This window comes from Pan paniscus, chromosome 6 (genome assembly GCF_029289425.2).
Source record: "Pan paniscus chromosome 6, NHGRI_mPanPan1-v2.0_pri, whole genome shotgun sequence".
Classification (NCBI taxonomy): domain Eukaryota; kingdom Metazoa; phylum Chordata; class Mammalia; order Primates; family Hominidae; genus Pan; species Pan paniscus.
The window spans coordinates 176,067,563-176,091,670 of record NC_073255.2 but is presented as its reverse complement, the minus strand read 5'-3'; the positions used below and the strand labels follow the sequence as shown (position 1 = coordinate 176,091,670).

The following is a 24,108-nucleotide window of genomic DNA, read 5'->3' as shown; positions in this document are numbered from 1 at the left end:
AGCTAATTTTTGTATTTTTAGTAGAGATGGGGTTTCACCATGTTGGCCAGGATGACCTCAATCTCCTGACCTCGTGATCCGCTCACCTCGGCCTCCCAAAGTCCTGGGTTTACAGGCATGAGCCACCACGACCGGCCGCAATTAAATTTTTTTTTAAACCACATACTCTACTTTGGTGAGTGCACTGGTCCCCTATCCCCACAACGCCCAGAGTAAACTTTTGAAATGCAAATCAGACCATACCAGTCCCCTGTTTAAGAACCTCCAACAGCTTCCCACTGCACAGAGAATAAAATCCAAAGTCCTTACTGTGGTCCACAAGGTCCTCTATGACATGGTTCTGGTCTCTCTCTGATCTCATCACCTACCACTCTCTCCCCATGGTCCAGCCATGCAGGCCTTCACTTCAGGCTCTTTTCCATCTCAGTGTCTTCATACAACTGTTCCCTCTGGCCTGAACTATTTTCCCCCTCTTCTCTACACATGGCTGGCTTCTGCTCATTCAATTCTCAAATCAAACATTACCTCCTCAAACCTTCTTAACCTTTTTTACGTTAGCAGCAATCACTTTTATCATATTATCCTACAATTTTTTCACAGCATTTACCACATTTTGAAAAAACCTGTATTTTTCCTTGTCTTCCTACCTAGACTATATGCGTGAGTATGCTGTTCATCCCTATATCCCCTGCACCTAGAAGAGTGCCTGGCACATAGTAAACACTCAATAAACATTTGCTTAATGAATGAATGATGTTTGGAATTATAAAGTGGCAAAGACAGGATTCACAGAAAATCAGTAAGTTGAAGGGTAAGAAAGAGGAGGAAACCCCTGTGTGGAAAGTTATTAAACAGAAAGCAAGCAGAGCTAACAACCTGAACCCAGAAGGAGTTTAACTTTTGCCATTTGTTAAAGGACCTGTCATTTTCACTCTGCAAATGAGCAGACACCCACAGATGCCTTTCAGACAGAAGGTGAATGCTTTACAGGCATAGATAGGAACTCTGTTTTCAGTGTTGGAGAGCTATAGACAGGTTCTAGAGGCCACAAGATAGCTGGTAAGACTTTATTGAGACGCTATGTTAAAACAAAAAGAACCTTACTTTCGCCAAAGGGTAGAAATGACCTTATTCAATTATTAACGTTTTCTTCAGTCAAACCAGTAAGACAGAAAAAAAAAAAAAAAAAAAGATCAGATATGAAGGCAGGAACACTTCAGTCTCCAAATCATAAAGCCATTTGGGAGAGGAAGAAAACCAGGAGGGAGTAGTTAGTCTTCAGAAACTCATACTTTGCCAAGTAACCTTCATGCTGACAAACCAATTATTTGTTAGACAGTATAGGGGTTCTTTTGCAATAAATAATGAAATACAGGAAGATCTTTGGGAACAAAATAGAACTGACAGACTGTAGAGATGACAAAGGATGAAGAAAGATTTAATCTTAAGTTCAAAGAAAATGAAGCAAATGAAAATAAAAATGAATTTTTAATTCCAGAAATAACTCCCCAATTTTTTATAAAATTGATAAAATCAAGAGTTTTCCATTTATTATTATTTAAAAACAAAAAGAAGAAAATGCTGAGAGAGTTAAAAGTAGTTAACCCTAGGAGGAGGATACGGGGCAGGGAACTACCATTTATGCTATCTTTTCACTTATTCCTTTGATCAAATTAAGAATTAATTTTAAGAAGAGTAAACTATTTAATAAACAGTAATGCAGACTAACTCCAATCTTCCATATACCTTTTTTTTCATAAGGGAAGGCCTTTATTCATCCATCTCCATATACATTTTAACATATAATCCCTAGTATCAATGTTTTTATTATTTTATTTCTGATGAAAGTAAATGTACATACATAAAACATCAGTTAATCCTAGATTTCAATTAATGAATTACCAGTTAGCTGAATTTGTTCTACATTAGAATTCTGGCATCCAGTCATTCCTATGCCTACATTAGTAGCAGAATGATGATTTGAATATACAATGTATATTGAATATCAACCCTTAGACTATATTGAACAGCAGGAAACCTTGACATACAGCAAGGGGAAACTCTTCTCATTACATGTTCCTGTTCCACATAAATAGGAGGCAGTACAAAGAGCACTTCCTTAGACAACACAATTCCATAAATAAATAAAAGTTATGTTTTCAAAGAATACTTAAGAACCCAAGAACTTGCATATCATAAAATGGTATTTTTTTTTTGCCGGTTAAAAAACGAAATATTATACAAAACACATTTTGTTGAAAAAAGTCTTAAAAAGTACCTACAAAGCATAAACAGTATTGGATTAATAGGTGATTTTTATTTTCTTTTTTCTAAATTTGCCTTCAATGAACATATATTACTTTCAGGGGAAAAAAGTTAAAGAAACTAAATCATTAACATAAAGGACAAATCTGAGAAAGTGTCAGAATACAAAGAAGTGGCATAGAGATGAAAACAATAACAGAAGATGATATGGAAGACAGAGAGATAAAATATAGGCCCGGCGCAGTGACTCATGCCTGTAATCCCAGGAATTTGGGAGGCGGAAGCAGGCAGATCACTTGAGGTTAGGAGTTTGAGACCAGCCCAGTCAACATGGTAAAACCCCATCTCTACTAAAAATATAAAAATTAGGCCAGGCGTGGTAGCTCACGCCTGTAAGCCCAGCACTTTGGGAGGCCGAGGTGGGCAGATCACCTGGGGTCAGGAGTTCAAGATCAGCCTGGCCAACATGGCAATACACCGTCTCTACTAAAAACACAAAAATTAGCTGGGCATTGTGGCCCATGCCTGTAATCCCAGCTATTCAGGAGGCTGAGGCAGGGAGAACTGCTTGAACCTGGGAGGTGGAGGTTGCAGTGAGCCGAGATCACGTCATTGCACTTCAGCCTGGCAACAGAGAAGACTCCGTCTCAAAAAAATAATAATAATAATAAATACATATACAAAAATTAGCCAGGCATGGTGGCGGGTGCCTGTAATTCCAGCTACTCGGGAGCCTGAGGCAGGAGAATCTCTTGAACCCGAGAAGTGGAGGTTGCAGTGAGCCAAGACTGTGCCACTGCCCTCCAGCGTGGACGACAGAGCGAGACTCTGTCTTAGGGAAAAATAAAAAATATACATATAATAAAGAGTTCTCAAAAAACTTACGATAAATGGATCAGAAACAGTAATCAGACACATAATACAATAAAATATTCTTGATCTAAAATAAATAACCAGTTCTGAGATGGAAAGCTATTACTATGTTCTAGGTATACAATTAATGACAACTAGGCAGAGAAAACACATTAATGATAACAGAACAAAAAGAGAACGAGAAAGAGTCTGAGAATGGTCTCAGACTTCTCCATAATCCTAAATACTAAGCAAGAGTCAGTGGAGTAGTATTTACAAAATTGGGAGTGGAACAGTTAGTGCCCCAAGAAGGCTATGCCTACTCAAGTGTGACAGCACAGAAAGAAATTAACAGGTGTACATGAGCTAAGGTAAAATAGCATTTATGCTACCCTTTTTTTTTTTGAGATGAAGTTTCGCTCTGTCACCCAGGCTGGAGTGCAACTCCTGACCTCAAGTGATCCTCCTGCCTTGGCCTCCCAAAGTGCTGGGATTACAGACACGAGCCACCATGCCCGGCTACCCTTCTTGAAAAGATTGCTTGAGTGAGGCACTCAGCTAATTGAGAGGTAAGTTTAAACTAAAAATTCACGAACGGGAAAACTGTGGTATAAAAGGGCGACTGACACTAATTTGACATAGAAAATTATATATAACTACAAAATTAAGCAAAATAAAAATTTCGAGAAGATAAATGATTTAAAAAATAACATGAATGTATAAATTTGATTTAAAAATAAGAAAATTGGCAGGAGAAAAAGGGAAGGGAAGAGCTAAGCGAATGTTCGTTAAATTCCTAAGTTACTACTTTGTTCTGGACTTTGATAAGAGAGAAAGTTTGAAATAAGCCATTTTAGTTTTGTTTTTTCAAATAATTTTAAAGTTGATTTAGTGATGGTTGCTTGTAATGAAGACATCGTTCTGTCAGACAGCTGAATGCTGGTGCACCTTTGTTACTTAAAAAAAAAAAATCCATATCCCAACAAACACCTCAACTACAAGTGTGCCTGTCACTGTGATGTCAGCATCAGCAACATTCCATGGCCGCAGGCTGTAATAAGCCAATTGAGAACAATCCACATATCATAAAAAGCTTATTAAAGTTACCCACAAGAAAGACGACATTATACAATCTTATAGTTTATCACATGGACGTACAGAACATACATACCTGCACACTGGCTGTTACCACTGAAGACCCTGAGGCAGTGGATGGTCTATGTGGAGTAGACAATGGTTTGGTAGCACCCTGTGTTCCACTTCCTGTTCCCCCAGATAGACTAGTCCTATTAGCTCCGCTTGAGTTAAGGTTGCTACCTCTGCTGGCAGGTACATTCACTGCAATTCCACTCAAGCTATTCTTCCCAACAGTTCCAGTGGATGATGAGTTTGTTAGCTTTGAGGGGGCCTGAAGATTTTTTGTAGGTGGAAGGCCTGAAGTGCGACTAGAGGGCAATAAATTCAAGGTGGGAGACTGTCTGCTGATGTTCATTCCACTGGGCTGTTTATGGACTGGGCTGTTAGTGCTGGAGTGGCTACCCTGGGCAACTAGTGCATTTGGACTGGAACTACTTGGGGATACAGTAGGCTTGGGAGTTGGGTTAGATTTAGAAATAAGTTTAGTTGATACTGAAGGCTTAGCTGACAGAGAGGGCTTGGGTGAGGCAGAAGGCTTAGGCGAGGGCAGGGGTTTAGGAGATGTGGCAGGCTTGGGAGATGCGGCAAGTTTTGGGGAGGCAGCCATCGAGAAGGGAGATTTGAAACCCTGCGTGGAGATCTGTGACACCATAGCCTTGGCTAAATAGTTACTGGAGGTAGTGGTGCTAGGTACTGTCCTAGAAACCAGGGGGTGGGACCCTTGAGAACCATTTCCAGGTGAGGGGGTAGATAAGGGAAGGCGGTACATAAGTGGCTTATCTGAAGTCTTAATAAGTGAGGAGGAACAGGAGAGTTGGGGATTATTACTTAACTTCACGACGGGGTTGGACTGGGATTTACTGATGGTGGCCTGTAATGGAGACACATAGTTCTGCTGGACAGCTGAATGCTGGTGCACCTTTGTTACTTGTGTTAACGAAGAAGCATCTTGGGCCTCGGATGTTCCCAGAGCATGAGAAGAGGCAGCAATTTGGGCTTGGGAAGAAGAGGAGACATGGGTCTGTGAAGAGGAAGAAGTGTGAATCTGGCTTGACCTCTGAAGTCCTTGTTGAAGTAGCCTGGCTGGCAAAGGTTCTAAAGAAACTTTAGGGTTCTGAATGGAAGAACCAGCAATAAGGCCTGAAGAGATGCCAGTATGAGCTAAATCCTGGGGTTTCTTTGGTACTGGCCCTGTGTGACCAGCAATAAGACTTGAAGAATGTGTAGTCTGAGTAGAATCTAGTTTTTTGGGAGTAGCTAGTGGCAGCTTACTCATGATACTTGCTAATTTTTCTTCTCTCAGTCCTGGACGAGGCTTTGTGGTTGGCATGCTTATCCTTGAGCCAACTGGAGGGCCCTTGTTCCCATTGTTGATAACCGCTAAAGCTTCAGAAACAAGATCCAGTGAAGGTGAATGGAAAGAAAGGTCTTCATCTAGTGAGTCGTCGAGGCAGATGGTTTCTTGGGCTGGTGCAGAGCTAGAGCTAGCTGCAGCAATGGCAGCTGTGCTGGAGCTCGTTGGAGGACCGCTAACCGAAGCCACCAGGGATGTTGGAGTTTTCTGGTCCTTTTTTGGACTACACTCCTAATGTAAAGCATCATATGGAAAAAAATAGAAATGGTGAATAAAAAATTACAAAGTTAATTTTAAATAACTAAAAGATTCTCATGACAATTACAATTGTTTTTCTACTGGAAATCTTCAGAGACTATCAAAACAAAAATAATTTTTGAGATGACAGAGCTCCTAACTGAGCTGTCCTCACAAGACAAAGTATCTGATATATTGCACATAGCTGTCATACTTAACACCAAGTGGAAGGAACATTCATATACTAGTTACATTACTGATGAGCCTCCCCCACCTGCATTAGATCTTCAAATCCTGCTCCAAATCCATCTGTTCAGATTATTCTCTTTTTATTCCCCTGCACTCAGAATAAATTCTGCCTTTATATTAAGACTCTCCCCCTCTCGTCTGGGATGGTTTGCTAGGAGGCTGACCTTCACTTTCTGCTTCCATGCATTTCTGCCTCTTTGTATGCCCTGTCCTGCAGCTACCCTACAGCCAGTACATAGAAAAACTGGTACGTCAAAGTGGCAGATGATTCAATCCAAGCATAAATAAATTATGCTATTTATTATGGTGAATCTGTAATTTATTTGTAAATTATTCATTTGTCATTTATTCAATATATATCCACTAAGTGTCCGCTGTGAGCAGGGCTCTATGCTAAGAAAACAAGGGTATTAAGAATTACAACTCTGAATACCTAAGAGTTGTTAGAGTCTGTTTCTCAAATAATCAACCTTCTTAATATTTAAGAAAAAGAACTAGAGCACAGTTTATAATATTCAAAGAGCAAAATAATTTAAAGGCAACTATTTATTTTTAAAGATAAAAGTATTTGACTCATTTTATTTTTAAGACTGAGAAGCAAAAGCCTATTACATAAAAGTCATATCAAAGTCTCTTCAATTAGTTTCTTAAACAAACCCAAACAAACCTAGAGTGTTATATTACATACTGATTTATACAACCATAGCACTTACCTTAAGCATAGTGGGGAAAGAATGGAGAGGAAGGGTCTTTACCATCACCTCCTAAGGTATTACATAAGCAAGCTGTTAAGAATACTGTTACACTCTAACTTCCTTAGTATTTTTTCTAAGCTTTTACTCTAAAACCCCTGATTAAAAACCTCACTACCAATTGGAAGTACAAGTGTAACTGCATTAAGGTCACAAATGTCTGCTAAGAAGAATGAGTAATGCAGATGAAACACGTTTGTTTTGATATGCCATCCACTTACATGATTAGTGAAAATTCCATTATAAAAAGTACAGAATAACAGGTAGGAAATGTATCCCAATATTGGAAGTATTACTAGTATAAAACTGCTGTTTTAAAATAACTTTTTGATTAATTTTTATTTATAAAACCATTAAATCCACTCTAATAGAATAGTGTGCAGATTTATACTGGCAGAGAAAATTGTTCAGGATATATAACTGAGTCAAAAAAGCAGGTTATCCCATTTATATATAAGACTAAATAAATAGATAGCTGATTGGATAGATGGATGGATGTATGGATGGATGGACGAATGGAAGGGAGGGAGGGAGGAACAGAGTTTCAGAAGAAGGGAAGGAAGATGTGTCCTAGAAAGCTAAGAGCTTTTATTCTCTGACTGAGGAGAAATTTATAGATACTTTTACTTTTCTCCTTACTTTTCCAGGTTATTTGCATTTTCTTTTGTAGGCATTTCCTTATCTTACCTTTATAACTAGAAACAGTATGGGGAGTTACAGTAGAAAAAAACCACATTAACAGTATAGCTTTTCCATTTTGGGAAACTGAAAAAGTAATTTAATCATAGAGAAGGAAACATACAAAAAAACTGATGACTCCCCCATATCATCCTAACACAACCAGTATCAGAATTTAATAAATTTCCTATCCTATTATTCTATTAATCATATGTTTGAATAGATGTATCAAAATATAACCAATCCTTTATGGAGGGTACTAAGACTTTAGTATTCTAATAAAAATAAAGTCAAGTGTCAAAACAACATCTAAATTCAACAGATTTAATGAAAGATTGGCTCAATATTATTGAAGACAAAGTAGGCTATTAAGAAAAAGAGGACTACTGGCTGGGCATAGTGGCGCATGCCTGTAATCCCAACACTTTGGGAGGCCAAGGCGGGTGGATCACGAGGTCAGGAGTTAGAGAGCAGCCTGACCAACATGGTGAAACCCCGTCTCTGCTAAAAATATAAAAATTAGCCAGGCATGGTGGTGTGCGCCTGTAGTCCCAGCTACTCAGGAGGCTGAGGCAGGAGAATCGCTTGAACCTGTGAGGCAGAGGTTGCAGTGAGCCGAGATCGCACCACTGCACTCCAGCCTGGGTGACAGAGTGAGACTCTGTCTCCAAAAGAAAAAAAAGAAAAAGAAAAAGAAGACTATTTACCCTGCATTTAAAGAGGCTCTAACACCAAAAAAGTCAGGAAGGCCACAGAATAATATATAATGACCATCTGGCCACAATCTTATAAGCAAAGAACCTCATCTATTAAAAACAACAACAACAACAAAAACCAAAGAGACAAAGGCTATGGAGCAAAGTGTAAAACCTAAAGAGTATGAGCTTTCATTAAAATTTTAATTTCAAATGATTATAGTTTTTACTTCTAGAGGTTATATTTTGATTCTCTTTCAAATCTACTTTGTCCATTTTGATAGGATATTTTTTATTCCCTTTTCTATTTCTCTAAATATTAAAAATTTTTCAGTAAAATTATTTTGTGTACTAAATTCCATAAGTGCACTACTTGTCCGTCTTAGGGATCTAACTGCTGTTTATTGTTCCTACTGAATCTCACTCATAGTAACTTATTCTCTCATGTATTCTGTATTTCAGACTGCAAGCTCAGGTCTGACATGGTTTATAGGAGGAATGCCTTTGAGGCCTCTGAAGAGGGCACATTATACCAGAGAGAATTTGCTTTTGCCAGTGGCCCCGGGTCACTACTAATCCAGTAACCAAGTTACTTTTTCAGCTTGGGGTTTTCTCAGATTGTAGAGGTAGTGTAACTTAAACTCCTAAGCCAAGAAAATTTTTCAGCAAGGACATTCTTCCCCCAAACCAGAACCCAGTCCAAGACAGCCACTTAATGTCTCTGCTGGTTGCTGGATTTCTTTCTAGTCCTTTCTTTTACTAAAGATGTTATTGTTTGAAGGTCCAGCTTTACACAGATTTCATCCCAAGTTTTAACCTGTACAAGCCCAAGAATACCCTAACTGCTACGCTCTGAGAAGAAACGTAAAAAGAAACCATAAAGTGATGGGTAGAAAGTGCCAAATGCCTCCAAGGGCAACCAAAGTGTAAGCGACAGATTAACACTGTCAGCTCCTTTTTTGTTTCTGGTCTTATGAATTTTTCTTACGTATTTTTCAATCTCACCTATGCTATGAAAGAATATTTGTTGTATTTTACCTAGCATTTCCAAGTATTAATAAAGTTAAGCTTTACAATTGGTGTATGCATATTCCCCACTGCTACACAGGAATCTATTCTCCCAAATACAAAAGTACTAAGATTATTATGAAGTTGAAAACATCTATCTTATAGTGCCTACTGACCTCTGCTAAATACCATACATCTTTTTCATCTTAGGAATGTATTTCAACATTCACCAACTATAACTAATTAAATATTTTCAGTACTTACCTTTACTTTGGGTTTAGGTGCAGGAATCACCTTTTTCTTTGCCCTAAGATAAAAAGATTTTAAAAGGCTATTTCAGTAGCAGTTATATTGCTTATTAGAAAGTTATATAGCTTTGTAATTACGTGGTAAATAATTCCTTCTGCTATTTGGAAAGCTCTTTGAAGGAACCGTATTTAAGTGCTCAGTTTATACGAAGTATGTAGCAACATTTTCCCCAATTCAGATTAATTGAAAGGCCAAACAACTAGTAAAACATGAAATGTAGATAATACAATTTTTAAAAAATTAAATGTAAATAAACCTTAAAATAACTCCCCCCAAAAAAGAGCTTCAAGGAACCGCAGGCTCAAATTAAACCATGCCAAGAAGGTGTGAATGAGATTTAACTTAACCAAAACAAAAAAAACCCTGAGCTTTTAAAGAAAAATTTTTGTAATGTAAAAATTCAAATAAAAAATGTCAAAATGACAGGGAGAAAAAGGGCGAGAAAAATTACTATGGAATCTTGAAACTTTTGGAAAACTAAGAAAAAGTTTGAAGATGAAAAAAAGAACAAGTTCCATAGTAAGTCAAAGTATTCAAATGTTTGTTGAATAATTAAATTGTTGACAAGCTAAAATACTTCACCTTGCCTATTTCACTTGGCTAAAATGTCATCAATTAGATTAACAAGAATCTTGATTACAACTGTCAATTTACAACTTCATTTAGGCAACAGTAATTTTCTACGTTTTTTTTTTTGATGAAGACCATTTAGGGAAACGACCTCTAGGCCCACTTATCCCATAGATTCCTACTTTCTGGTACAAAACAAAACACAAAGTTAAACAAAACACAAAGTTAATGATAATAATGAAGCTATTTAAAAAAAGGGAGAAGGAGGCTGGGTGCAGTGGCTCATGCCTGTAATGCTAGCACTTTGGGCTGAGGCAGGCGGATCACGTGAGGCCAGGAGTTTGAGACCAGCCTGGCCAACATGGTGAAACCCTGTCTCTACTAAAAATACAAAAAATTAGCCGGGCGTGGTGGCGCACGCCTGTAGTCCCAGCTACTCAGGAGGCTGAGGCAGGAGAATTGCCTGAACCTGGGAGATGGACGTTGCAGTGAGTTGAGATCGTGCCACTGCACTCCAGCCTGGGCGACAGAGCAAGACTCCATCTCAAAAAAAAAAAAAAAAAAAAAAAAGCCAGAGAGAGACAGAGAGGGAGACATCTTTTGTAAACACCTTTAGAATTAAAGGAATGCATTATTTGTACCTGAATTGTAATGTATATATGGCTTTAGAACTACAGTAGCCCCCCTTATCCACAGTTTTCAATTTCCACGGTTTCAGTTGCCTGTGGTCAACTGAGGTCTGAAAATATTAAATGGAAAATTCCAGAAATAGAGATAAACCACATTCACATAACTTTTATTATAGTATACTGTTAAACTGTTCTCTTTTATTATTGTTGTTAATCTCTTACTGTGCCTAATTTGTAAACTAAAATCTATTATAGGAATGTATGTACAGGAAAAAATAGTCTATGTAGGGTTCAGTACTGTCTGCAGTTTTGGCATCCACTGCAGGCATCTTGGAGTATATTGTCTGAGGATAAGGGGGACTACTGTATAGGGAAATTAAAGCCGAAAATACCACTGACACAAACATATACATATGTACATAAAATTTATTTCAAAGACAACAAAAACTCTTGCAACAAAGTAAACCTGTAATATATGAAACCAAACAACTTAGAATTTATACTAAAAAAAACAGTAAGAACCAAAAACCACAACCAACTCAATGCATCTCTGATATACAGTTGACCCCTGAGGATGAAGACCTTTATGATGATTCACTTCAACCTAATGAATAGTAAATACAATTTCTCTTCCTTATGATTTTCTTATTAACATTTTCTTTTCTTTAGCTTACTTTATTGTAAGAATACAGTATACTGTACCTAAAACATATAAAATGTGTTCATGAACTATTTATGTTATCAGTAAGGCTTCAGGTCAACAGTAGACTACTAGCAGTGAAGTTCTGGGAGAGTTGAAAGTTACACATGGATTTCTGACTGTGTGGGATGAGGGGGTGAAATCCCTAACTCCCGTGTTGTTCCAAGGGTCAACCATAATAATGAACTGTCCTTCCTAAAAACTAAAAAATTCCTATATAACTGCATACAAGGAGAGTAGGAATTTTATAATGTTGCCCAAAAGATATTAAACAGACCTCTCAGCAGAATATTGAATTAGAGTGTTCAGTAAATTCTCAGTAACTTGCTAATTTTATATTTTAATAACCTCCCCTTTTTTTTTTCTGGAAACAAGGTCTGTTCTGTCCCCCAGGCTGGACGGCGGTGGCATGATCTCCACTTACTACAACCTCCGCCTCCCTGGCATAAGCCATCCTCCCACCTCAGCCTCCTGAGTAGCTGGGACTACAGGCACACACACCATGCCTGGCTAATTTTTGTAGTTTTTGTAGAGATGGAGTTTCGCCATGTTGCCCGGGCCAGTCTCAAACTCCTGGGCTCAAGCGATCCACCCGCCTCAGCCTCCCAAAGTGCTGGGATTACAGGCGCGAGCCACTGTGCCTGGCTTTAATAACCGTTAATGCCACCCTTGCAGGCTACAGAGAAGTAGCCCTACGTTGTAGGGAAAAATAAAACTGTTCTGGAATTGACCAATATTCAACCAAAAAGGTGACCACAGAAAAAACTTGCCTTTTTGTTGTATGTGGAGGGGATAAAAGATCTTTCTCTAGTAATCACATCACTAAGGAAATACACAGTTTTGAACAGAAGACCTCAAGAATAGGTTAATTTTGTGGAATAAAACACTCCGCAGTGCAGCGAGGGTGGGTGTGCATATGGATCTGTCCTGGTAAACTCAGGACACAGAGGGCTGTAGATTACAAATGCAAATGGACGTTAAGAGGTGGAGAAAAAGACTGGCAGGTAGAAGGCCCAGGAACAAAGGAAAATCCCTGAGCCTTCATGCTTCCCTACTACCAGAATCCCAGGCCATTATGTGTCACAGTGTGGATTTAGTAGGTGTTTAGAGAGTACCCTGACAATTATTTCAATAGATAAGTGTGTTCTGAAGTCTAAATAGTCAATGGTCAAAATGATCTTTTTAAGTCCTATTCCAACTAGCATTTAATAAATGATACTTTTGTTCACTAAAGCACATAATGTGAATAAATGAAGCAATCTGGAGTCTGCATTTACTCACGGAGCAGAAGTAAGATGATTATGAACACTCCGGCTTTCCTTAAAAAGCATTCTGGAAAAATTTAAAGAACACAATTATTATTTTCTTTATAGCAGATAATAACATAATTGTTTTATTTTTTAAAGTAATTTAATTTTCAATAGACTATTACTGCTTATTTACCAAGTAAAAGTTATAATGGTACAGTATACTCAATAATCTATTTTATGGAGAGTTTTATTCATAGCTCACTATAACCTAGGCCTCCTGGGCTCAAATGGTCCTCCCAACTCAGCCTTCAAAGAAGCTGGAATTACAGGTGTGTGCCACCATGCCCAGCTAATTTTTAAAACTTTTTGCAGAGTCAGGGGTCTCACTATGCTGCCCAGGCTGGTCTTGAATCCCTGGCCTCAAGCAATCCTCTCACTGTGGCCCTTGGCCTCCTAAAGTGCTGAAATTATATGGGTGAGCTACCACACCTGGCCAACAGATCTTTTCTGTTGATAGAAGATGGAGCAATTTAATTAAGATCATGGGTTGAACTAGCCAAGTTTATTAATTTTTACTTAACTCGTTTTTTTTTTTTTTTTTTTTTGAGACAGAGTCTTGCTCTGTCACCCAGGCTGGAGTGCAGTGGCATGATCTCAGCTCACTGCAACCTCTGCCTCCCAGGTTCACGCCATTCTCCTGCCTCAGCCTCCCGAGTAGCTGGGACTACAGGTGCCCGCCACCATGCCCGGCTAATTTTTTCTATTTTTAGTAGAGACGGGGTTTCACCGTGTTAGCCAGGATGGTCTCAATCTCCTGACCTCGTGATCCACCCTCCTTGGCCTCCCAAAGTGCTGGGATTACAGGCGTGAGCCACCGTGCCCAGCGACTTTTTTTTTTTTTTTTTTGAGACAGAGTTTTGCTCTTGTCACCCAGGTGGAGTGCAATGGTGCAATCTCGGCTCACTGTAACCTCTGCCTCCCGGGTTCAAGTGATTTTCCTGCCTCAGCCTCCTGGGTAGCTGGGATTACAGGTGCCCACCACCACGCCCAGCTAATTTTTGTATTTTTAGTAGATACAGGGTTTCACTATGCTGGCCAGGCTGGTCTTGAACTCCGGACCTCAGGTGATCCACCAGCCTCGGCCTCCCAAAATGCTGCTATTACAGGTGTGAGCCACCGCAACGGGCCACATTCTTAACCCTTGAGACTTTAAACAGAGCGACTCTTTGTTTCTTGAGATATCTCTCTACACTGAATATTTTCTTATTTATTTACTTATTTTTTGAGACTGGTCTCAGACTCCTGGGGCTCAAAGTGATCCTCCCACCTTGGCCTTCCAAAGTGCTGAGATTACAGGTGTGAACCACTGCATCTGGCCTACACTGACTATTTTCTTTTTTCTTTTTCTTTTTTTTTTTTTTTGAGACGGAGTTTCGCTCTTGTTGCCCAGGCTGGAGTGCAATGGTGCGATCTCGGCTCACCACAACCTCCACCTCTGGGGTTCAAGCGATTCTCCTATCTCAGCCTCCCTAGTAGCTGGGATAACAGGCATGCGCCACCACGTCCGGCTAATTTTGTATTTTTAGTAGAGACAAGGTTTCTTCATGTTGGTCAGGCTGGTCTTGAACTCCCGACCTCAGGTCATCCACCTGCCTTGGCCTCCCAAAGTGCTGGGATTACAGGCATAAGCCACTGTGCCCGGCCTCTACACTGACTATTTTGAATAGAATCTAAGGCTGTGTCTCTTTTCCTATGCTCTAATCCCATATCAGGTTCCTCATCTTCATGTTACCCCTATAAAGCTCCTCTCCCAAACTTCATAACCATCTGGGAGTCTTCCCTCTTCTCTTTTTCTCTACTAGCAAATTTGGGTGTTAAAAAAAAGTGTTCAGTAAAATATCACCTTTACATCTATCTCTGTGTGTGCGCGACTGTTTTGTCATTTAAGTGCTTAAGGTTTTCAAAGCAAGGATCATCTGAGATGACTAGACAGCATGCTGAATATATTAGGTTCTTAGCAAAATCAGTGTCACGTATGTGTATGTATATCTTTAATAACAGCAATAATAAAAAAATAAAATAAAATCCAGTAAGTCACATTTCTTACCTTGCCTGCATCCAGCCCTTAGGCCACAGGGGCTTCACTTCTGTCTCCATAAAAGACTTAAGATAATCTTCAGCAGACTGGCTTTTATTTGGTTCTAACTCATAGCATCCCAATTTGATCTCAACAAGGTTACATAACAAAGTTCTAAACAGATTGAAAATTAAATTTGAAACTTTTTTTAGTAGAACATACATTTGGCAGCAATAATACAGATTATGTGAAAAATTCAGAAAATAACATAAACAATTTCTAACATATATCATTCATTGCACCACAGTCAAACCTGCAATATGAAACAATTTCCTTTGATATCTTTAATCAAAGCACCAAAGATTGAAAGGGATGGTTCTCTACTTGGGATATAGAAATACTATTGAGAAAGAAGGCTAAAGAAGAAATATGTTGAAAGTACTTCACCTTCTGAAACCAGTATGACTTACACCATTATTAGATTAGTTTGTAAAAAGTATTACAGTATATATGAAAATAAAAGCAATAATACTCTGAGGATATTAGAGCACAATTAATCTTCTCTTGAATAATTTTTTCCTACACACTAATCTTTGGTTGCTTCCAATCTAGTTTTATATTTATTATAGATTTTTTTAATGAGGAATCTTACTTCTGCATTATATATTAAAAGTGAAAACTAATTAAATCTTACCTGATAGTGTCATCCCAGTGGAATTTCTTTCTTGGTCCTATGACACGTTTTCCTGGTTTCTCATCATCATCCTCTTCAGATCCATTTTTTTCTCTTTCTTCATCTGTCTGCAATCTAAAAATGAAAAACACTTTACAAAACAAACTTATAACCCAACACTGCCTATAAAATATGCTCCATAAATACTTGCTGAATTGCTTAATGGAATGTTGAAAGAGAGGGTAAAGACGGAATCTACCTTTCCACATAATACTTCAAATTTGAAAGGAGTTATAAAGTAGTTTGGTAAATAAGGACTTCAGATTATAATGTAAAGGCACCAACATTCATCTTTTAGGTCAGAAAACACTTGTGTTCAACCACAGTCAGTCAAGCTGGGGTTGTGAAATCTCTCACCAGTGTCAGCTCTTGCTTGATCACCTCCATACAATCAATCAACAGACACCTTTTGTCTCTGACTGCAAAGCAACTGAGTGCCATTTACAAAATACTCAATTATATCAAGTCAGCAGTATATGTGGATTTCTACTTGAGAATGAGGTCCACTTAACATCAGAACAGCTAAAAGTACTTCTCAAATGCACGTCCAGGTGCAGTGGCCCACGCCTGTAATCCCAGCACTTTGGGAGGCTGAGGCAGCTGCATCACCTGAGGTCAGGAGTTTGAGACCAGCCTGGTCAACGTGGTGAAACCCTGTCTCTACTAAAAACACAAAAATTAGCCTGGTGTGGTGGCACGTGTCTGTAATCCCAGCTACTTGCGAGGCTGAGGCAGGAGAATGGCTTGAACCCGGGAGGCGGAGGTTGTATTGAGCCGAAATCGTACCATTCCACTCCAGCCTGGGCAACAGACTGAGATTCCGTCTCAAAATACATACATACATACATACATACATATGTACATACACTTCTCAAATGCAAAAGCCAGTCCAAATAGAAGAGATACATACTTGGCACACTTAGCTTGACTACGAGCCTGGCAGTCCTCCTGGTATTTAAATAGCTGTTCAGGCATGACATTGCTAACAGCCAGTTTCAGTTTTTGCAGAGGTTCTCTTAAACGATCATCCTAAAAAGAAAAACATACTAGAAGTTTTTATCAGACATATTTACAAAATCTTGTAAGCAGGTCCTCAAAAGATAAAATTTATGTTTTAGATACCAATTATAGATTTGAAATATTAGCATATCTAAATATGGGCATTTCTTCTACAGCACTGACTTTTCCTAAGACACACTGGATACAAAATTAGAATGACATATTCCAGTTAGCCAAGAAGAGTTCCAGTTTTTCCCTGTCGCCCAGCATAATCATTAATAGTGTTCCATTACACTCTTAAAAATGCCCTGTGAACACTTCCATACAGAAAACGGAAAACAAAATCATTGTATTCTACTTGTATAGACTACTACTGGTTAATTTCCATTGTGATGGGAAACCAGTACCCTAAGAATAGACACTGCTCTGGAACACGAAGACACGTGTTTGGTTTGGGTGACTACCAACCGGACGTTGGTATCCTGTTCTCTCAGTTATGGTTAGTAATTTTGACTTAGGCTGCAAGTAAAAATGCAAGGTCAAGGCCAAAGTGAAAGGAACCCAAAAACTCTTATTCATGTGGGTTTTCAGGGCAAAAAAGAAAGTAGGTTTGCATCTGACAGTTTTAATCAACCAATTTATTACTTTCATCTTACAAGCAACAGTATATATATGTAACTACTTAAAACATACTATTATCACCATCATAGGTGCAGAAATATTATAAGACTTTACTGAAACAATTTTTTTTTTTTTTTTTTGGAGACAGAGTCTTGCTGTCACACAGGCTGGAGTGCAGTGGCACCATCTTGGCTCACTGCAACCTCCGCCTTCTGGGTTCAAGTGATTATCGTGCCTCAGCCACTCGAGTAGCTGGGACTACAGGTGTGTGCCACCACACCCAACTAATTTTTCTATTTTTAGTAGGACAGGGTTTTGCCATGTTGGCCAGGCTGGTCTCGAACTCCTGGCCTCAAGTGATCTGCCTGCCTCGGCCTCCCAAAGTGCTCGGATTACAGGCGTGAGCCACTCAGCCAAAACAACTGTTTTTAAAATGTGATTTTTGGTAAAGAAAAAGATTTTTAAAACACAGATATTACAAATAAGCATATTAACCTATTCCATGAACACCAGTAAATATTACAGCACATATAACATAAAATCCCATGTTTAAAAATGTGTATATTAACCTATTCCACGAACACCAGTAAATAAACATTATAGCACATATGACAAAATCCTATGTTTAAAAATGTGAACATCTGGCCAGGCGCAGTGGCTCACGCCTGTAATCCCAGTACTTTAGGAGGCCAAGGCAGGCAGATCACCTGAGGTCGGGAGTTCGAGACCAGCCTGGAGAATGGAGAACCCTGTCTCTACCAACCCTGTCTCTACTAAACATGGAGAAATCCCGTCTCTACTAAAAATACAAAATTATCTGGGTGTGGTGGCACATGCCTGTAATCTCAGCTACTCAGGAGGCTGAGGCAGGATAGTCACTTGAACCCAGGAGGTGGAGGTTGTGGTGAGCCAAGATCGTGCCACTGCACTCCAGCATGGGCAACAAGACTGAAACTCTGTCTCAAAAAAAAAAAATTAAAAAGTGAACATCCGGTATCACGGTTCCTAGATGATTACTTTTGAAGAATTATTTAGCTTAGGCTACCTGCCTGGAAACAACCCAAATATCCATAAGTAGTAAAATGGACAAATTAATTGGGATATATTCACACAATGGAACACTGCGTACCCAGCAGTAAAAAATGAATGTATTTCTGGCCAGGCACGGTGGCTCACGCCTGTAATCCTAGCACTTTGGGAGGCCAAGCTGGGCGGATCACCTGAGGTCAGGAGTTCAAGACCCCAGCCTGGCCAACATGGAGAAACCCCATCTTTACTAAAATACGAAACTAGCTGGGCATGATGGCGGGTGCCTGTAATCACAGTTACTCGGGAGGCTGAGACAGGAGAATTGCTTGAATCTGGGAGATGGTGGTTGCAGTGAGCTGAGATCGCGCCACTGCACTCCAGCCTGGGCTGAGCGAGACTCTGTCTCAAAAAAAAAAAAAAAAAAAAAAAAAGTATTTCTGCTATATGTAGACATAAGATGAATCTCAGGTGCACAATATTGAGCATTACAAGCTGCAGAAGAAAGCAGACAGTATTTCTTTATATATATGAAGCTCAAAAATATGCAAAACTAAATATAATGTTTAGGGATACAAATATATGTGATAAAACCATATAAAGAAAAGTAAGGATAAGGTATCTTTCTTCCATAGCCAAAGGGATATTAAATAACTTCAAACATGCCAGGGATTCAAGACCAGCCTCGGCAACACAGTGAGACCCTGTCCCTACAGAAAAAAATTAAAAAATGGCCAGGCATAATGATGCCAGCCTGCAGTCCTAGCTACTTGGGAGGCTGAGGTGGGAGGACTGCTCGAGCCCAGGAGGTTAAGGCTGCAGTGAGAGCCATGTTCATGCCACGGCACTCCAGCCTGGGCAACAGGGCAAGACCCCGTATCAAAAGGAAAAAAAAAAAAAAGGTGAGTACTTATATTAAAAAATACTGTTTGTCAGAGCATACCTACTATATTAACTTACATCCAACAATCTATGCCTTAGAAAACATTTCTCATCTAAACTTAACAATTGTTGAAGACGCAATTATTTTTCAGGGGATCCAACATACTTTTAATAACCTCCTATGGTTATTAAATACATACAATATGACTATAAATCAATTAATGTGCAAAGGCCCCAAACAGAAACAAGTATCTTTACAGGTTATGAAACCCAAGATGTAGATATTATTGTTCTTCCTCTTACCTGGACATTGAGATGTAACTTCTTCAGACGTTTTACTAGTGTTTCTTTATTGCATGGCACAAAAGCTTCAAGGTGGGAGTAGACACCACTGCGAATGACAGGGCCTAGTTCTTGTAGCTGTAACTCAATGCTGGCCAAAAAAGTTAACAACAATGAACAGTATAGAATTTATTTTAGGTGGCATTGTACAGACAAAAAAGCAAAGCCAGTTCTTGTTCTCATTTTATCTTTTCACGATTTCCTAAACAGTATTCTTCATGGAAAAAATTAAAAAAAACCCATAGCAATAAACGGTTTATTTATTTATTTATTTAGAGACAGAGTTTTGTTCTTGTAGCCCAGGTTGGAGTGCAATGGTGCAGTCTCGGCTCACTGGAACCTCCACCTCCTGGGTTCAAGTGATTCTCCTACCTCAGCCTCCCAGGTAGCCAGGATTACAGGCACCCGCCACCATGCCCAGCTAAGTTTTTTGTATTTTTAGTAGAGACGGGGTTTCACCATGTTGGTCAGGCTGGTCTCGAACTCCTGACCTCAGATGATCCACCCGCCTTGGCCTTTGATCCCAAAGTGTGGGATTACAGGTGTGAGCCACTGCGCCCAGCCCCATACCAATAAATAGTAATGCTATAAAAGTATTCTATCAGTCTAGTTTAAGAGTAGAACTTCTATAAACATGAACAAGCTGGAAATATTTTTTGGGTTTTCTATGGGGCAAACTCTATGGTTTCAGGTAAAGCACAATAAATTTGTAATTAACCAAAAGCTCCTTTCCTCAAAGAGATATTATACTACCCCTCGGCCCACTGGCAACTGCCCGGCAGTCAAGGCCAGTGAGCCATGAGCACATCACTACTCCAGGCTGGGCAACAGAGTGACACCCTGTCTCAAAAGAGAAAAAAGAAAGAAACATTTATGAGCAACGTCTGCTCTAGGTAGTAGGCAAGGAAATCATCAGCATGTTGTATATTTATTGATCCGGGTGAAATTCAATCAGGAAAAAAAAGGGGGGGTTCCCTATTCCAACAAATTGATCTCTTTTTTCCCTAGTATAAGGAAGCAATGGCAAGGCGTCACCAATACAACTGGAAAGCTTCATGGGAGTTCCCACTCTAAATAATCATGTTCCATATTCTCTTAGAAGGGCAACTCAATACAGAAAATAAGACATGTTTGTTTAGGAAAGCGGAAAAAGAGGCTGAGGGAATAAGAAAGTGACTAAAAGGGAAAAAAATTCAACTCAGAACACTAGTACTTGTGAAACTGGAGGCATACCTTCTGTGAAATAAAAAGCAGATGGGCTCCAAAAAATGGGAAGATTCGTTTTAAGATAGACATGAGAGGAATAAACAGGAAAGCCTGTTAATGGAATGCTGATACTCTGCTTATCTGAGATGCTATGTCCCAAGGATGGTCTTTTGACTCTCCCCGGAGAGAAACAGTTGTTCCCTTTTACAGAAGAGCAAAATAAAAAAGAACAGCCTCAGTCACAAGAGAAGGACCTGATCACACTTCGGGTTCCCAGGTGGAAAGAAAAAGAAGAGTTGGTCAGATCCCTGACTATGGAATCTGGGACAGCTCTGACAAGTAATGGCTGCACTGTTCACTGAGTCCGGGGTTTTAAAGGGAGCTAGGTAAAAGGAGGTGGTGTAGATAGAAAGCAGTTGCCTGGCTGCCAAGCAGAAAGACTCCATCTGAAAATTCCTGGTTGAAGTAACTAGGAACAGAAACGAGAAACTCCTCTGCCACCATACTAGCAGCAGACTAAGTTATACATTTTCTGAGTCTATTTTTAAGCACTCCAAAATAATAGACAGTAATAAATTACAAACTTTATCAGAAGCAATGATCAATCAGCCCTTCTTCACATCTCATGAGAAACTGTCTCCATTATGTATTTAAAAGATGGAAATCACAGTATTATAAATATTACTTTCCTTTTCCTTTTATTTCCCTTTTCCTTCTCTCTTTCTCTTTTTTTTTTTTTTTTTTTGGAGACAGAGTCTCACCCTATCACCCAGGTTGGGGTACAGTGGCATGAACACAGTTCACTGCAGGCTCAATCTCCCAGGCTTAATGAATCCTCCCAACTCAGCCTCCCGAGTAGCTGACATGATAGGTGTGCACTACCACTCCTGGCTAATTTTTCTGTATATTTTATAGAAATGGAGTTTCACTATGTTCCCGAAGCTGATCTCAAATTCCTCAGCTCAAGTGATCCTCCCACCTTGGCCTCCCAAAGTGTTGGGATTACAGGCATGAGCCACCATGCCTGACCTTTCCTGTGTCTTTCTATAATACATGATGCTACTAAGCCACTAAGAATAAGCAAACATTATTTTCACCAGAGAGGGCTAAAATTTGCTATTTTCCTCATGATTACTTTTTTGCCCAGTTCTGCATCCAATTATATACCTGATTCTTGTAAACAATGGTTAAAATCTAAGTCAAGGACAAGGTTTATAAGTTCAGTTTATTTGACCACAACCTTAGAACCTACAGCTTCATTAGTATCAAACTCTGAGTGCAAAATTATTGCTAAGTTAAATACAAAATTTGCTAATTTAAATACAATCTATATTATGTATCTACCTTCACCTTCTTATTCTCAATATAACTGCTATCTCCTCTACATTATCTCTATCCTACCTTACAACCACAATTTCTTTATAAAACTGTACTTTCCATTTGACTATAAAAGTTTGTACAAATTATAATCAACCTCACTAGATATCAACGGAATTACTATTCCCCAGTGTAAGTAATAAAAGTAGATGGAAAATCATGCCAAATCTGTATATAAACGCTCTAACATTTCCCAGAAAGATACTTTCATATAAGGTGATATGAAGTACGTTAAGTCTAGCTTAATATCCAACCTGCATAGTCGTCACTTGCTCTGGCAGTTGTAACTATTGGAAGCTTTGATTATCCTAAGAGGTCCAGGAAAACCAATATATACAGAAAGATAATTTTGCTGAGAAACAAATGTGAATCATACATGCTGTAAGGCTTAAGGGGAAGAACTCATGCCCAAGACTTGCCAACCACTCAGTATCTCAAAGGCCTATTACATTTTTTAATGTATCATTCTTAAGGTTTTTTTTTTTTAAAAGGAAATTACTTACTCCAGAAGAATATTATTCATATCCTGTGTAAAGAATTTTTTCCTTCCTTCTTCATCAAAAAGTTTGGCAGCCTGAAGAAACAAGAAAGATGATCATAAATCAAAATAGGCCATTACTCTATTTTGCATTCTTAGGACACGTGTTCAAAGGTTTTTTTCTGTTTTTTTTTTTTTTTTTTTTTTGAGATAGGGCCTCACTGTGTTGCCCAGGTTGGTATCAAACTTCTGGGCTCAAGCAATCCTCCCACCTTACAGCTTCCCAAGTAGCTGGGATTACAGGTATGTACCACTGTGCCCTGCTGCAATAAACAATTACTTTGAGATGAACATGTAATGAAAAAAAAAAAAAAAAGAATCTCCTAACAGTAGAACACCAAATGAGTTGTGAAGAACAGAGAGGCAAAGCCATTTGAGTGATTCAAATTCAGCTGGGTATTGTCTAAGTTTCCTGCAGCTATTATAGCAAACTACCACAAACTTTTTGGCTTGAAAAAAAGAGAAAGTTATCCTTCCTCAGTCCAAAGTCCAAAGTCAATATCACTGGGCTGAAATGAAGGTGTCAGCGGGCCCATGGTCCCTCCAGAGGCTCTAGGGAAGACCTTGTTCCTTGCCTCTTCCAGCTTCTGGTGGCTGCCAGCATTCTTTGGACACAGCCACAGCATTCCAACCTCAAATCCCTCTAGGCTCTCCCTTCACATTACCTTCTCCTCTGTGTGTAAAACACCTCCTTCTGCCTCCCTCTTCTAAGCATACAAGTGATTGCATTTATGGGCCATAGGCTAATCTAGGATAACAACCCCATCTCAAGATCCTTAACTTAATCACACACACAGCTTCCACCCTTCTTTTGCCATATAAAATAACATTCGCAGATTCCAAGGATTAGAATATGGATATCTTTTGTAAGGCTTAATACAGAAATTTCTTTTTTTTTGAGACGGAGTCTTACTCTGTCGCCCAGGCTGGAGTGCAGTGGCGCGATCTCGGCTTACTGCAATCTCCACCTCCCGGGTTTAGGTGATTCTCCTGCCTCAGCCTCCCAAGTAGCTGGGACTACAGGTGTGTGCCACCACGCCCGGCTAATTTTTTGTATTTTCAGTAGAGACGGGGTTTCATCGTGTTAGCCAGGATGGTCTTGATCTCCTGCCTCAGCCTCCCAAAGTGCTGGGATTACAGGCGTGGGCCACTGCGCCCGGCCAATATTTTAAAAATCTGTAAAAGTTGTGATCCTAAGAATATGAAAAAACAAAAAAATCAATTCCCATCAAGGTTAAGAGTCTTTAGAATCAAATACAAAGATATTTAGAAATAGTATAGGTCACAGTAGGGTAGCTACAGTTAAAAATAATTGATGGCACATTTCAAAATAGCTAGAAGACAATAATTCAAATGTTCCTGGTATAAAGATAAATATTTAAGGTGATGGCTAACCCAATTACCATGATTTGATCATATGAATGTATCAAATTATGACATGTACCCCAAAAATATCTACATCTTATATGTATTAATTAAAAAATAGTGTAGGCCAGGCACGGTGGCTCACACTTGTAATCCCAGCACTTTGGGAGGCCAAGCGGGTGGATCATGAGGTCAAGAGACCAAGACATCCTAACGAACATGGTGAAACCCCGTCTCTACTAAAAATACAAAAATTA

At 39.1% G+C, this 24,108-nt stretch overlaps 1 protein-coding gene across 6 annotated transcripts in view; it reads right to left on the bottom strand.

Annotated features, from left to right (window-relative positions):
* Positions 1 to 24,108, bottom strand: part of UBN2 (ubinuclein 2) — an 80,452-nt gene that overhangs the window by 19,411 nt on the left and 36,933 nt on the right. For 5 of the 6 annotated variants that reach the window (XM_034965067.4, XM_034965070.3, XM_034965068.3 and 2 more), the window contains 9 exons: positions 22,452 to 22,522; positions 19,327 to 19,456; positions 16,406 to 16,524; positions 15,457 to 15,570; positions 14,793 to 14,936; positions 12,717 to 12,767; positions 9,492 to 9,534; positions 6,808 to 6,858; positions 4,289 to 5,839 (listed from right to left, as the gene is read on the bottom strand). In XM_034965067.4, coding sequence (XP_034820958.2) covers positions 4,289 to 5,839; positions 6,808 to 6,858; positions 9,492 to 9,534; positions 12,717 to 12,767; positions 14,793 to 14,936; positions 15,457 to 15,570; positions 16,406 to 16,524; positions 19,327 to 19,456; positions 22,452 to 22,522 — 2,274 coding nt within the window. The remainder of the gene's footprint in view (positions 1 to 4,288; positions 5,840 to 6,807; positions 6,859 to 9,491; positions 9,535 to 12,716; positions 12,768 to 14,792; positions 14,937 to 15,456; positions 15,571 to 16,405; positions 16,525 to 19,326; positions 19,457 to 22,451; positions 22,523 to 24,108) is intronic. The other variant, XM_034965069.3, reaches the window with a different exon arrangement.